This window comes from Pundamilia nyererei, unplaced genomic scaffold (genome assembly GCF_000239375.1).
Source record: "Pundamilia nyererei isolate P.nyererei 1_Seehausen unplaced genomic scaffold, PunNye1.0 scaffold00191, whole genome shotgun sequence".
Taxonomy (NCBI): domain Eukaryota; kingdom Metazoa; phylum Chordata; class Actinopteri; order Cichliformes; family Cichlidae; genus Pundamilia; species Pundamilia nyererei.
The window spans coordinates 102,512-118,186 of NW_005187592.1; the positions used below are offsets into that span (position 1 = coordinate 102,512).

General features: G+C 44.8%; 1 protein-coding gene across 5 annotated transcripts in view; it reads right to left on the reverse strand.

Annotated features, from left to right (window-relative positions):
• LOC102204344 (microtubule-associated protein 4-like) overlaps nt 1–15,675 on the reverse strand; it is a 29,281-nt gene that overhangs the window by 6,297 nt on the left and 7,309 nt on the right. For 2 of the 5 annotated variants that reach the window (XM_005747211.2, XM_005747210.2), the window contains exons 2-10: nt 12,720–13,669; nt 11,864–12,121; nt 10,393–10,567; nt 10,243–10,305; nt 7,175–7,467; nt 6,390–6,446; nt 4,434–4,526; nt 3,683–3,764; nt 3,447–3,559 (exon numbers count right to left, since the gene is read on the reverse strand). In XM_005747211.2, the coding sequence (XP_005747268.1) occupies nt 3,447–3,559; nt 3,683–3,764; nt 4,434–4,526; nt 6,390–6,446; nt 7,175–7,467; nt 10,243–10,305; nt 10,393–10,567; nt 11,864–12,121; nt 12,720–13,669 (2,084 nt within the window). The remainder of the gene's footprint in view (nt 1–3,446; nt 3,560–3,682; nt 3,765–4,433; nt 4,527–6,389; nt 6,447–7,174; nt 7,468–10,242; nt 10,306–10,392; nt 10,568–11,863; nt 12,122–12,719; nt 13,670–15,675) is intronic. The other 3 variants (XM_013914378.1, XM_005747212.2, XM_013914377.1) reach the window with 3 other exon arrangements.

Below are 15,675 nucleotides of genomic sequence, written 5' to 3' on the forward strand. Positions count from 1 at the left end.
GCATTGTAATGAAGGAGCAGTAATAGACACTAAACATGGGATTGTGCAACGGTTGCAAAGGTTCTGCATAAATCTGGATTCTGCAGAATGGAAAAAGGGGAAACTGTATCCTTTCATTGCTTCCAAAATAAAGATACATTTTACAAAGCTGTGCAAATCAGTGCTAAAAATAGGCTCTTATTTTGATGTTTGTTCTATTCGTAGCAATGATCACGAAGATCACGATGACCGGGCAAGCAAACTAGTGAATGAGGATGAAGATGTGACGATGTGGTGACCATGAAACAGACAGGCTGCCATAGGCTGAGGGGACAGGTGACATCATTATCATTTGATGAACTGGTGAATTTATATCCATTCTTTTATGTAACATGAACATTTTGAACGTTTTCAGTTTTTATTAAAAAACCAAAACCAAAAAATGGGCCCTTTATCTGTCACGGCTGCTTTCTGTGTCTGAATGTGCTGGGGGAGCATCCAGACGCTTTCACAACAGCAAGCTCAGGAGACAGGAAGCTGGCTGCAGGGAGGAGGGTTCGAGGCCGGTGTGTGAGGCCATCCCACCTTACATGTCATTACCAACACAGAGGCCGAACAAGACCAACGGAAAAAGCCAGAGTCTTCATTTTTTGCCCCGATACACAAGTAATCCCACGATGTAACACATTTTTAAATACTAACATGCAGACGCATGCAGACCGGAAGGAACTGAATTCACAACAGTGTCCCTCAGACAGAGGTCAGGGTCAGAGGGCGATGCTGCGAGACATCAGATGCAAAGCAGTTTAAGAAGGTTCTGATGTCACGTGTCAGTGATTTTCAGGACGGGATTTTTTCATAAATTATTATTTTATTCTGATTATTCTTCTGATGAAATGATCCTACGTCTGTGAGAATGAAGCCAAGACAATCCTGAAGAAGCAGGTTTGGTCTTTTTTAAACTTAAATTCAGTTGTGACTGTTTATTGAAATGTCCTTGCTTCACCCTGTGAGGAGAAGTTGATTTATGTCGACTTGAGCTCCCAGAACATAAACTCCACAACAGTTGTTGTCTACAAGCTACAAGCAAAGTTAGCCTTGAGACCAGGGCTGATGCTCCTGCCTCAAGTCTTACTTCTGGATTCATATCTGCCTGGATCCTGTGCCCTGCTGACAGTGGACAGCTCACACAAAAAGCTGTGAAACTGAAGCTTTCATACATAAGGTTAAAAAATCTATATTGTTCTTATTTTATTCATTTATCATAAGTGTCGTTAGTCTCATGAGGGATTTAGAAACACGGGTGCAGTCACTTCATTTTAATACCAAGAGCGTTTTTTTCACGGTTAAATATGGATGAAATCAGCAGAAAACTGTGTGTCACAAACATCAGTGTGTCAGGTTGCATGATTGAAATATTCTCTTTATTTTGGGCCTTGAGAGGGTAAATCGGAGGTTGTGTTTTTAACCAAACCCCGGTCGTCGGTAAGTTAAATGTATTTATTTGGCACTTTTCACAGATACAAATCACAAAGTGCTTCACAATACAACCAGAAATATAAATAATAATATAAAACATTAATTGACTATGTGCACGTTAGCATATGCTACTTTCGGTGCAGAAACTCCTGTGGGGAGCTTTGTTTCCGGTGTCCTATTCGTGCCTGGTTTACGGTCCAAAACAAGTTAAGCAAATGAACGAATCAAGCAGCGATTTACGTTTCTATAGATGTCTCGGGCATTTACCCAATATATCTGTAAATGATGTTCATCGACTTGTCAATATTTTTCCCCGCGCCTCAGAGCAAAAGAGAAAAGGATTCAAATGTTATATTTCTCAGCTGTCCCTCGTTTATCGCGGGTGTTATGTTCTAAAAATAACCAGCGAGAGGTGAAATCAAGTAGCCCATTTTATTTTTTGACGGTACAAAACGTTTGGTGGACATCGTGGACATACAGCACTGCACTGCAGAGTCACACTGCTAGCATCGATGCAGCGATTCTGTACAGGAGAGACGGAGGAGATCGTCTGCAGCGATCAGGACACAATGTGATGTAAAAAAATAAGCAAACTTGCACTAAAAAATCTGCGAAACAGCGAGGTGAAAGGTGAACTGTGTTATAGCGAGGGACCGCTGTAATTTTGAAGGTAAGTCACAACATACCCTTCGTACATACTAATGTATAGAAACCGTTACCAGCAATCATTCATTTTTGTGTGACTTTTTTTCAGGGTTTGTTAACATGCTGTGTAGGTGTGTACTTGACGAGCTGATATCAACATAACAGGGAAACATCTGGTTTGACTGTTTTCACCTGTAGTTTGAATGCTGAACATTTGCCTGTTTAGATCATGAGACCAGTCACTACACAGAGATGTGCTTCTGAATGTGGACGATGTGTCTTCTGCTGCAGTGATGCAGTTCTGCTTGTGTTGAGTGATGTAAACAACTGATCGATCGAAACTCTTTAAACGTCAAAATTGATCATTAGATTTTTTATGACACAGCAGCGGTGAGCGTTCCCACCTTCTGCTCTTTGTAACTTAACGCCATCTTTCCGTTTCCGAGTTTTGGACATGATTTTGGAGGATATATCTTCGCAGTAGCGATTGACCGCAAAGTAAAGCTACCAGAAATGCACAACCCCACATCCGGTCTCAAACCAGGAAGTTAGCATTGTCTCGTGCACAGAGTCAATTAAAAGCTTGTTTGTACAGAAATGTCTTCAGCTGCTTTTTCAAAGAGTCGATGGAGTCTGTACAGCCTAAAGACAACAGAGGAGACTCCACAGCCTTGGTGCCCGGGACCAACAGTGACCTCTGACCTGACGACCTAAGTGCTCAGCAGGTCAGAGATAAACTGGGGAGCCTCACCGTGCAGAGCTCTAACAGATAAAACTACAATTTTAAAATGAAACCTAAAATTTACTGACAACCAATGAAGAGAAGCCAAAACTGGAGTAATGTGTGAGCTGTTGGTGCTGCAGCGTTCTGTACTGAAGGTCTGCTTTGGGTTGTAACACTAGTGAATAGCAGGTGGGCGGGGCTTCTCTGCTTCCAGTCAGAGATGACCATGACGAGGTCATGTACCCTGTCGCTGACATCCAGAAGCACTTTTGTTACTTTGTTTAATATGAGCACTGTACAGTGGATGTCCGTACTGGGAGGATGAGAGTGTGTTAGTGCTGTAATGTAAGGATAAAGGCCATTATCGCCATTTGTGGTCATAAATTTAAAAAACGTTTCTTTGTTTTTTCTGTCGTGTTGTACCAAACCCTGACTCACCAGTTGTCCTTCATATTAACTGTAACTGTTGTTACAGCGCTACTTTCTTTATTCATGAAAGCGAGTCACCCCAGCTGGCGCTCATCGTTTTCACTCTTTAGTTTGTTGACTGATCAGAAACAGTTCAGTGGATTCAGAGGGACGTAAACACAGCGTGCACGGCTGTGGCTCGCGATCTCACCTTGATGTTTCCTCCTCCAGGTGAATGGCTCACATTGTCCATGGAGCCCACTTTGGACTGAGCCTTTTCCCTAAAGTTCACTTTGTGAGACTCGATCTTCACATCGCCGCCTCCTGCAACACACACATGTACGCAGATGCAAGCTTGTGCAGTCACAGACAGCCTGTACTGCTGATGTATTGATTCATTGTTGTTGTTTTATGACTGCAAACTCAGAGCACACAGGTTTAGCTCACCAGGCTTGTGCTTAAGGTTGTCCTTGGAGCCCAGCTTTGACGTCACCTTACTGACGTCCACCTTCTTGTTGAGAATCTGCACCTGTTGAATGTCACAAATGTTTCTTCTTTAATCCACAGATTTGTGTAAAAAAGCTCGACTGGGGTTGAATAAAAGGACCAATCAGAAAAAAGAAACCTTCTAACGTCCTGATTATACTTTGAGTTACCAGCATCAGGACAAACAGCACGCTGAACAAACCGCATCTTCTAGTTTCTTCGTCCATGTTGTAGAAAAATGTTTTTTTGTGAAATATGTTTGTTCTGAACCCACGACAGAGACTAAAGGGAGGAGCTTGGCACAGCATCATTGCAGGAAACCAGAAACCCCAGATTTCTCTCAGTGATTTTGTCCTTACAGAACCAAGACAGCCAATCAGAGGGCAGAGGCTCCTGTTGGGTTGAGTAGGGTTTAGTAGGTTAGTGGGAGGGCGGGACAACACAAGACAACTTTAAGGAAGCGAGCGGGAGTGTGAAGCAGGTTCTGGGGAGGGGCTTGTACCTAAGCTTGGCCAGCATGCCAACAACTACAAAGCTGCATTTTCCAGCCAAGAGCAGCATTTACGTTACGAACATCGTCTTACATTTCTCTTCTTTACACTGTGCCTCTCTTACAGCATTTCATCTGTGGCCTTCCCTTCATTCGGGCTCTAAATATCAGACTAACTGGCCGGGACATGTGGGCTCTGGTTGTGGGCCAGACAGTACTTACATTCCCTCCACCAGGAACATGCTTCATATTGTCCTTGGAGCCCAAGCGAGATGTGACGTGGCTGAAGTCCAGCTTTTTGGAGACTATCTGAACCTATATGGACACAGCATAGCAGCAAGAGGGGAGCAGAGAAGAGCGAGGGAAAAGAGGGGAGGAGATGATAGAGGAGAGGTGAGGTAGAACAGAAGCAGAAACGAGAAGAGAAAGTGCAGGGAGGAAGAAGTCACCATCACAGGTAGGGTTAGAAAGGAAAGGATAGAAGGCGGAGCGAGGTTCTCTTTAGCTAAACATAGCCGGTCGTTCAGCATCGCTGCTGTTTAAATAAGATGGAAACAGAGCACCAGGAGAAAAGGACAGCTGAAGAGCACACCAAACCTGCTTTATGAAGCACACATGCAGCACAGCATACAGACGTGAACGTCTCGGACCCTCATTAAACTCTTTAAACGGAGACGCTGCCGTACACGTTGGTTAGCTGAACTAAACATACACCAAGAATTAAAACACACATATTATTTACAATACGTCAGGTTAGACTGCTAGACCCAACATACACATTCTGCATCCAAATGAGTTTAGTACGGTGGCCCTGAGAGGTCAAACACACCTTAACAAAACAACAGTAGACAGAAAAATGCAAAAGCTCATGAAACACAGCAGACGTCGAATAAAACACGTGAAAAATAGAAGAAATGCAGAAATAGCTAAAAACTAAATCACAAAGGAAAACAGAAGCGTTTCTGGGGACACGAGAAGTGACAAGCTAACAGGCTAACAAGCTAACAGGCTAACAGGCTAAAGGTCAACATGTATCTACAGTATTATATGAAACACATCGATAAAACACACCTGCACCTCCCTCACAGCACCGATGAGTCCTCTGCTTCTATTCAGCATGTTTGAATGTTACTTGTAATGAGTGCAGTTCATTTTGTTTTGTGTCCCAGAAACACTCGTGTTTTGTTTCTGATTTAATTTTAAGCTTTTGCTGCAGTTTTTCCTACAATTGTTGTTTTTTATTCAACTTGTGTTTTTTGGTGTTTTTCTATTTGTTTTGTCACCCTGACCTACAATAAGACGGAGACAAAAGAAGAAGAGCAACAAGCTGAAAAGTTGAAAGGTCCATAGATGACGTTTGTAGCTGTCTGGGTCCAGAACATAGTTTGGTTGCACTGCAGTCTGTGAGCTCAGTAAGCACGTTCCTGATGAATTTATGCTGTAAACATCTATTTTTAAAGTCCCACTAAACACAGCATGGTGTTCATGAGTAAATTATGATCAGTGGGTGGACCCACACTGGCCATGCCCATCGTTTATATACAGCCTAAGGTAATGATCACACGTACCAATCATGTGCGGGTGACTGTGTCCATGTGTGACTGATCTTTATCTGGACTTCAGTGACTCGGACGCCCGTTAACAGTTAACATTTAAATGAGTTAAGGTCAAAGAATAATTCGTGTGCTTCTGTCACTTTTGTAATGCAATGAACCTGAGAAAAATGCATTTAGACTCCCTGGATGGTGTATGGATCGTAACACGTTTGGAATCGAACGTTTTATTTTTGTCCACAAACTACAGATTTAGACTGGGAGAGCAGCGGCTTGCTTCAAACAGCTTCTCTGCATTGTGTTAACTCACAAGCTGCTTCAAACCCCAGGCCAGGGTTAATTATCTTGGTTAATTAATGAGCAGAGGGTTCAAATTTAATTACAAATTAACCATAAATAATCCGATAACTAATTTCCCCACAGACACGTCTGATGCCCGTGTTGAGAGAGAGAACAGGAGGCGTGTGCAATTTCAAGAGCCTCCAGTATACTGGCTAGCCTGCTCTTGTGCTCTCACTGGGTCGAGTTAATAAAAAAACAACAGAAATGAGAAGCAGAGAAAGGCAACCGGAAAATATATCAACAGAAAAGAGGGTCATGGTGGGAGGATGGAGAGGGAACTCACTTTGCCCTGGCTGCTCTCTTTGGAGGTGAAACCCCTGCTCTGAGAGGAAGGAGGCACCTGGGGAGACAAGTCCACACAGGGTCAACAACAACACCTCGTTAAAAAACACAGGAGGACGAGGTCAGAGTGCAGAGATTGTTTGGAAGCACAGCGGTGAAGGTAAGGAGTGAGGGGACAAAAGAAGGAGGGGAGCGAGGAAGAGTGGAGAGCGCATGCACAAGCAGAACCCGATCAACCCCATCGACTCCACAGTACTCAGTGCTCTGCTGTTTACACCATCGGACTGTGAAACCAGGGCAACAACAGAACCAATGAATGAAATGGCATTTTTAAAATGATCATTTAAGGTTAATTTTCTGTGTTACTGCAAATTAATCAGCTTTTGTCCATCAAGTAAATGTTAGACTTCCTGTAGCAACGACCCCTGATCTCATATCTTAGCTGTTATTTTATTGACATTCACAGAAAACTACACGAGACCAGTGTCGTAAACCTTTTCAACATCCATCCTCTTTCTAAAGAGCCTTGATGGAAGTTGTGTGTCTACAATGACAGTAGATGTACATGCAGAGGAAATCCCACGCAAAAAAGAGAAGAAGCAGAACTATGGAGACCATTTTACTTCAGTGAGTGAGCTGATAGGCTTTAGTGGGTTGGACAGGTAGGAACCCACAAGAGGTCAGCGTCAGACGTGAAATCAGAGTTGCACAGTCCACTTCCTGTTAGTCCATGTGCAGTCGGTGTCAGAGAGCACATGCCACACTCATACAGCGGTGAAGACCTACCTTCCCTCCTCCGGGCTGGTGCTTCATGTTGTCCGTAGAGCCGATCTTGGAGCGGACGTTGCGGACATCGGGAGCTGTGGCGGGGCGAGCTGTGCTCCGGGAAGCGGTGGTCGCTGTGGTTGAAGAGGCGGCCCGCGGGGCGCGGGGCACCGGGGGCTTCTTCTCTGGCCCCGTGCCTGCGGCGGAGGATGTCGTTGCTGGTTTGGCTGCTGTGGTTCGTGTGCGGGAGGCAGTGGTGGTGGTGGTGGAGGCAGTGCTGCGGGTGGTGGTGGTCTTAGGCTTGCTTGAGTCAGCTAAAGGGAGAAAATAATTATACAGAGCTTTATAGATCTCTCTGGAGTTATGATCGCAGCTTTTTCAAACCAGACTTAGAAAAAAAAAGAGGGTAAAACAGCAAAATAAAATATGGTGGGCATGCATATCCAAGGCAGGAGCCCTCGGACGACACAAACCACTCCACCACGTTAGGTAGCGATTCAGCCTGTGGTGGTGAAGAGAGAGCTGAGAGTGAAAGCAAAGCTCCCACTTTACCTGTCGATCTACGGCCCTACCCTCACCTACGGTCACCAGCTGTGGGTAGTGACCAGAAGGATGAGATCGTGGGTACTCTCCCTTACAGATGGGTGAGAGGGTGAGAAGTTCAACCATCTGGGAGGGCTCAACTGGAAAGGAGCCAGTTGAGGTGGTTCGAGCATCTGACGAGGTGACCCTGAATTTCTGAGCAGCAGTGTATAAATACTGCTACAAGCCGACTTCCTGTCTTTATTGTAAGCTAGGATAATCACCTCTGGCTTTATATTTAATGCACAGCTCTTAATGTAAAGCTCTTGGTTATTTCCAATGATGTTAAACTCTCTGTTAAGCATCTTAAAGACGCGTTTTCAGGAAGACTAAGAGTTTCGACATTATTGCTCCGCGTCTTCTCAAAGATGCATGAGGGGTAACAACAAACACACAACGCTGCCCGTTATCAACCTTAGCATAAAAACCTAAAATTAACATTACAGAAAAATATACAGCGGTGCAAAAACCCCGTCTGCATCCTTTTCTCTGGTACAGAGGCACCACACGTATCTTTGAAGTGAGGGAGAGGCACTTTTAAAGGGGAGATATTCAAACACCATTGATTTCAGTGCTGTAATCCTCTCTGAGTAAAGACACTTTAGCTCCAGCATCCTAAGCCAGCCTGCACTGATGCAGTGCAACATTTGCACCAATTCAAATCTGTCAGTTCACACACTTTGGGCTGGACTGTATGCCAACTCTTTTTTCAGAGCGCTGAGGCATCCTGGACCACGTGTCCTGCTGTCAGTCCTCCCCGAGAGCCTGTCGGATATCTCCGGCTCCCGTTAAGACATATTTAACGGAGGAAATCCTCCCCCTCGCCTTCATGTTTCTAAAGAGTAATTTGACTTCCTGCATGAACCCTGGCAGCTTAGACGAGCTGAGGCTGCATCAGCAAAGAGCTGCAAACTCCTGTCAACAGCAAGGGGACAGTAATCCACAGGCTGCTGCGGTGAAGGTTTTTAACTCTCCAGAGCCTTTCAGCAGTAAAGCCTCCCTCTGCATAAGCCTGCCCAGCATTGTCACGGTCGGACACAATGAGTGCGTTCTGGTGTCGCAGTCCTGCTGACAGCTCTCCTGATGCCAAAACAAACTCTGTCAACAGCAGGAGAAAAGCCACAAACGCACAGAAGAGACAGACTGAGGCGAAGTGAGGAGAGGATTACAGAGAAGAAGAAACAGGAGAGAAACATATGCAAAGAGACGGCACAGATGGGAGGGGGCACTGCGAGTACCACGGGATCCTTTCCCTCATCACATCAATACCAACTGCAATACAGCTGTCTGTATCTACACTGGACTGTGCAGCACTTTAACTAAAGTATTGTCCCATCTTGAGAACAGAACATGCACCACAGCGTCGACCCCCGAGCGGTCGAGCTGTACACAGTGGCTTCAGTACACCTGTTCAACAGCTTGTTAATGCAGATAACTAACTGAAAGCACTTAGCCAAGCAGGTATGGTCAAGATGACCAGCTGAAGTTTAAACTGAGAATCAGAATGTGGAGAAAAATGATCGACTGTGACCTTGAACCTGGCTGTCGGTGCCAGACGGGTTGGCCTTTATAGAGACCGGTCTGAAAAATGCAGAAGACCACACCTCATGTCAGCAACGAACACAAAACAGAGGCTACAGTTCACACGAGCTCACAAACAGACTGTACAACAACCTGGTGTGATGAGCCTGAGAAGGGTCAGGATTAAACTACAGGTGTACACAGCATCAAAGGTCGGATCCATACGTATCAGCGGTTCACAGCTGAAGCACATTCTGCTCTTCGCGTTAGCTTTCTGAGCTGGATGTGGAGCAGGAGATCTGTATGATGCTGTCGTCTAAAAAAGGACAAAGCCCTCTGAGGAGCGTTTCCAGCTGAACCTTGTTGAATCTGTGCCATAAAGAGTTAAAGTGCTGTAACCCAAACAGAACCCGAGCCCGTACTCGCTGCACTCAGCTGATTAGTGGGCGTGTTTTACTCGTCTGTGCCACGTGTCAGAAGACTCGGTAGCTCTAAGGTGGCACAGGCAGACTCTCACTGCACACATATATATAAGTGTGGCCACGGAGAGTTCTGCTCAACCCCAGCACACCTGAGTCCTCATGCTTTATTTCCTCCAACAGTCCTAACTGCATGCACTTCATTGTGACTCCGTCTTAGTCTATTTTTACCTTCTTTAGCTTTAATACTTGTTTTGTTTGTTTACCATATGTTTTTGTTGCACTAATGTAAGTTGACCTTGAGGGTCTTTAAAGGTGCCTATAAATAAACTGTATTATTATTATTATTATTATTAAACGTATTATCTGCAAGTCTTAGAATGACCGAGCCACAAACATGTGCTTACACATGTACTAACAAAGGAAAACAAGCAGACTACACGCAGGCGTCTGAGCCAGCCCGAGAGAATAGAACTAATACTCTGAGCGAGGCCTAATGAAACTGCTCTGCTCGTAGTAACGACAAAGTCGAAGTCTAATAAGGTCGGACACTGTAGTGGTTTCTACCTGTCGAAGTCCTCGGGGCGCTGGGTTTCTTCTCCTCTCCTGGTTTGCTGTCTGTCTTAGAGGCTAAAAAGAAAATGTTTAAACCTTTGTCAGTAGTGTAATTTATCAACACAATAAATAAACAGAGTGTAAAGAAAGCCACACACATACCCAGAGGCTTTCTGGCTGCAGCAGTGGTAGTGGTGCGAGTAGATCCTGCCGTGCGCACTGGTGCAGTGGTTTTACTGGCTGCTGTGGCAGCAGACGTGTTTCTGCTGGCTGAACCGGTTTGATTTGAGGCAGCAGTGCTGGACTTTGTCACTAGGGGGCGCTTCTCTGTTGTTGTCTGAAAAGAAAGAGAAAAATAAATCTGGGCGAGGTAATATGTCATCCAGGAAGAGAGAGAAGAAACGAATGAATATGGGCAAGCATCTGCAGAGGGATATCAAATCAACAAAACAGGCAGCAGCAAATTAGGTCACAAAGCATCTTCAGTGTGCCTGGATGTTGTGATCAGTCCAGGCAAATGTTCGCTGGCCTCACTGAGATACTCAGGTCAAAGATTTTGCCCCGATTGGCGGAAGATATGGACCCAAAGCCCTCAACGATGATTACACATTTCACTCAGCAGCGTGTTTGCCTCTTGTAACCCTCAGAGCAGGCTAACCTTCACATTCAGCCGAGCCGTCCTGCAACATGAGTCACCCTGCACCCCTGCAGCTCCATCAGGGCTGCTAATATGTTGTTGGTGCAACGGTGTTTACCTTTAAGGAGCTCAGCAGAAGAGGCTGACAGAAGGTTCACTGCACTTTTTGGGGAACAAGGCATTAAAGCGGACAAGCCAATTAATAAATAGAACTTTTTATTCTATTTTATTGCCAACTCACAACAACATTTGACCCGAGGTGCTTTATATTGTAAGGTAAAGACCCTACAATAATACAAAAGGCCAACAATCATATGAGCCCCTATGAGCAGCACTTGGTGACAGTGGGAAGGAAAAACTCCCTTTTAACAGGAAGAACCCTCCAGCAGTCCCAGGCTCAGGGAGGGGCGGGGCCATTAGCCATGAAAGGTTAGTGTCACATCTTCGTCCTGACATAATATCAGTTCCATATACAGACAAACTAATTCTTATAACTGCATGTTTGCAGCTCCTGCGGTGGATAAAAACCAATATCTGCATAGTTATTATAAAAACCACTCGTGTGTTTGTCTGAATTCAACACATTTTCATATAACACACACGGCTACAGTAACACACTCCTGTTCATTCAAACCAGAGGCACAGCTAAATGTTTCAGCGTGTTTAACCCTCTTGGCTTTTTCCTGCATTTCCAGCTCACAAACTTTACATGCATTTACATTTTCACCGTCTCTGTGAGCCTGTGCACGCAAACACCAGATGGCAAAGATTCATGACCAAGGGGGAAACAGACGGTTGTTAGAAACTCCGCTGATCCTAACTTTAGTTAGAAAAAGCTGAAGAAGTAAGAAATCTGTTGTCCTGATCGATGTGGATGAGGTTTAATAAAATCACTTCAAAACATAAGGAGGACTCATTGTGATGACGTCAATCGTGCAGCTCTGTGTAACTGAGCAGGCTGCTGCCGCTGACCGCTTCCTGTTAGCTAAAACTTACCTTGGGTTTAAGCTCACGTGTCGTGCTGGTGGAGGATGATGTGAGGCGGCTGGCAGAAGTGGTGGAGGGTCGCTTAGACCCTGCAGCTGTTGTGGAAGGTGCTTTAGCTGTGGTTGTTTTTTTGTCTGTAGTGTGGGGGGTGGAGGTGGCGACAGAGGATACGGGACGCTTGGTCAGGCCTGGAGCAGGACCAGCAGCACCTGCAGTGCTCGGGCGCATTTTGGCAGCTGCGCTTGGTTTGGTTGCCCCAGCAGCAGGCTGCGATGCAGGACCGACACGCAGGAGATGGATGGATGATGGATGGAGGGTAAAACCAAGGAAACCAAGGAAAATGGATAAAATTAACAAAAATGGATGGTAACAGGAGCAGGGTCAAGCAGCACAAGCAGCAATTACATCACAAAGTCACAAAAAGTGAGAACAAAAAAACAGAAAACAAAAACAACTAACACTTAGCATTCACTCTGTCGCTTCAAGGCAGTAAACAAACACAAGCAGGACAGACGCTTAGGCAGCATGCACGCTCGGTTTTTAAAATGCGCTCATGCCATCCTGTCCGCTCCCACGCTGCGCGTCTCAGATGCTTTCAGCCATCATGTCCGTATTCAGCCTGATGTTTATTAGCAGTTTGGATGATTTATGATGTAAGATGCTAACTGCTGTGAAATCGTACACTGCTATCATTTCGACTTGTTACCGCATTACTGTAGCGTGCCAACATTTAGGTATTACATTTGAAATTCCACCCTGAGTGGGGCGTTACCCTCGCTGTGATACTAAAACAGTGTTTTATCAGAATGATCCTAAGCATACGTCAAAGCAACATTTCACTCTTACACCTTCCACTGATCCCTACCTTGGTCTTCCTGTCTGCCAGCTCTTTGCTTGGTGTTGAAATGCTTCCATTGGCTGAGGGTTTGGTAGGTTTCTTCGCCTTGTCTCCGTCTGCCTTTGCAGCCTTGTCCTTCTTCTCGTCTTTCTTCTCAACCGTCTTTTTGTCTTCCTGCGTTTTGTCCGGCTTCTCTTCCTTCTGTGTTGTTTTTTCCACCGGCTTCTCAGACGGCTTCATCGCCTCATCCACTTTCTCCGTCTTCTTGGCCTCGCCTGCGTCAGCCTTTTCTGTCTTGGCGTCTTCCAGCTCCGCTGTCGCCTTTGTCTCCGTGTCGGCCTTCTTCTCTGTCTGGTCACAGCTGGTCTCGAGCTTGACGGATGTCGGCTGTTGCTCTGGGGTCTTTTCCACTTTGTTGATGTGCTGCTCTTTGCCGTCCTTCATTTCTGTGATCTCGGGCTTCTCTGTGGTCTTGTTCTCTGCTTTGTCCTCCACTTTGGACACTTTGGACTTGTCATTTTGTGCAATTTTGTCCACATTCTGTGCTTTCTCGACGTCAGACTCCAGCTTTTCTGTAGCCTCCACTTTTTCTTCTTTCTCTGTCTTCTCTGCTTTATTTATCTCTGACTTGTCTGACAATTCTTCTGCTTTCACGTCATCCTCTTTCTCGGGCTTTTGTTGCACAGACGGCACTTTCTCTGTTTCCATCTCTTTTTCAGGCTCCCTTTGTTTTTCATCCACCTTTTCTATCAGATTTTCTGCCTCCTTTTGATTTCTATCCACCTTCTCTTCCCGTTTCTCTGCCTCCTTCATTTTGTCTTTTTCTCCCTCTTCCTCCACCTTAACCGGACTCTCACTGCTCGTGAACTCAACCTTTACACTCTTCTGCTCGACTTTATCCACAGGGTCAAACAGGTCCACCTTCTTCACACTCTCCTCCTTCTTCTCCTCCTTCTTCTCTGTCATTTCTGATTTTACTGAAAAGAAAAATGACAAAAATGTTTTTTTTAAATAAAATGAGAGTCAATAATAGCAGAGTTCATTCAGACAGTTACGCAGTCCCACAAGAACAAGCTCCGGCTCAGGACAGAAACCAGGAATTCACCACAGACTGCAGGCTCATGTAAATCTGTCCACAGCGCATAAAGAGAACCAACAAACATCTCTGCTGTTGGTTCAAAGCTGCAGCTTCTCACTGAATCCTCCGGCCACACCGACACAGAGATCACAGTAAATACTGTAGAACAAAAGAAATCTGTTTTTAACTTTAGTGCTGGTTTACTCTTACTGGACAAACTGGACGAAAGCACAAAAATATGTGATTTGATTCCACGACACAAGCTCTGAGGGAAGTGAGCCTCTTACACAAGTTAAAATAAAAACTGAACTCCAGCTTTTAAGTTCACTGGTGAGGAAGTTACTGTGTTTATGAACAAAACATGAAAAGAGAAGCAAACATGCATCTGAAAACCGACTTCACTGAGCAGTAAAAACAAACTCATTCACGGGTTTAGATTTTTGAAGCACTCTGTAGTTGGTTTTTCAGTCTCTCTGTATTTCTCAGTCTTGAGCTTCCCTGTCTGTTTATGTGTGTTTCACGGGTTATAGTAACTTCCTGTTTTATTTTGACAGTAGCCTTTAATTGTGCATTCTGTTTCACTTCCTGTCTTTGCTCTTTTCCTGGCCTTGTGATTGTCTCGTCTGTTACTCTGCTCTGTGCTCCCCGACTATCATTGTGTCAGCTTATCCAACCTGTCCTGCGTTTCCCTCCTATCAGCTTCCAGTGGATTCATCTTTAAAGGGAATTTTCATTGGGAAGTGACTTTTTCAAAAAGCTAATATATGTAGAATTTCCAGTTTTACACCTTCCCACCTGTTGTGCCAGTCCTTCACAGTCCACCACCAGCAAATGAACATTTTGAAAAGGTTCATAAACGGAAGCTTTTGTTTTAAAGACAGATCTCTTTTCTAAGTTTGGTTAAAAAACAAAATCTTAGGTCTGTTTGTTTGATATGTTATTTTTGTTTAAGCGTTCGACAGACAAAATTAACCCCAGCCAAAATGTAAAGGCAACAGGAAAACTTATGAACTGAAAACGTTCAAACTGAACTTGTGAACGTGGAGCAGACTGCAGATCTGGAGATGTTGCTTTCCCTCACGCTCACTCGCTACAATGAAACATGTGCATCATTTGTCCTCCAGTGATGATGACCCAACAGTGCGGTGAACCGAGTCCCATCAGAGCCGCTCACTCTGTGTCCCAGCTAAGGAGCTGGATCCCTTCATGTCCACATTTATGAAATGAACATGACATAACTGATTCAGTCCTGCCCTCCAACCTCCTGTGGAGGACAGAAGCGATGCTGTGCAGACGTCACGATCCATTAAAGAATATTGCATATTATATCAGTTCCCTGTACTCACAAAATGACTGTTTAATTATTATTTTATATGCTCACAATCAATGTTGACACCAGATAGGAATGAAGCTTGATATAAAATGTGTTTTCTCATGTAAATGCATTAATCCTTTAACAGGCCACAGTCATCCATGAGCAGCATAAAGAGCAGCCGTCATGCTGAAGCCATTGTGACTGAATTTCAGCCACAGATGGTTGTCAGATGGAGCACGCTTGTGTTTTATAGGCAATTCATGAAGAAATGTCACATCATTTAGGCTAATGGGGAGATAATGAGTCATCTTGATTATTCAGGAGCCATAAGTAGCTCATTTGTCAGCATGTAGAGACCTGAGTGTGGAGGGACTAGGCCTGATCTGTGTCTATCTCTGACTAGAACAGGAGCTGGCACAGAGTAAGGTCACCAGTGGGATTTTATGGGACAGCCAAGCGGCAGACGGTTGGCCTACAGAGACGATGGGCTTACAGGGGGAGGAGCTTGTTTCAGACAGGATGAAACGAGGCTGCACTGACACCCAGGAAAGGAAACATAAGGAATATATTAAACTGGGGCTACGTCCACA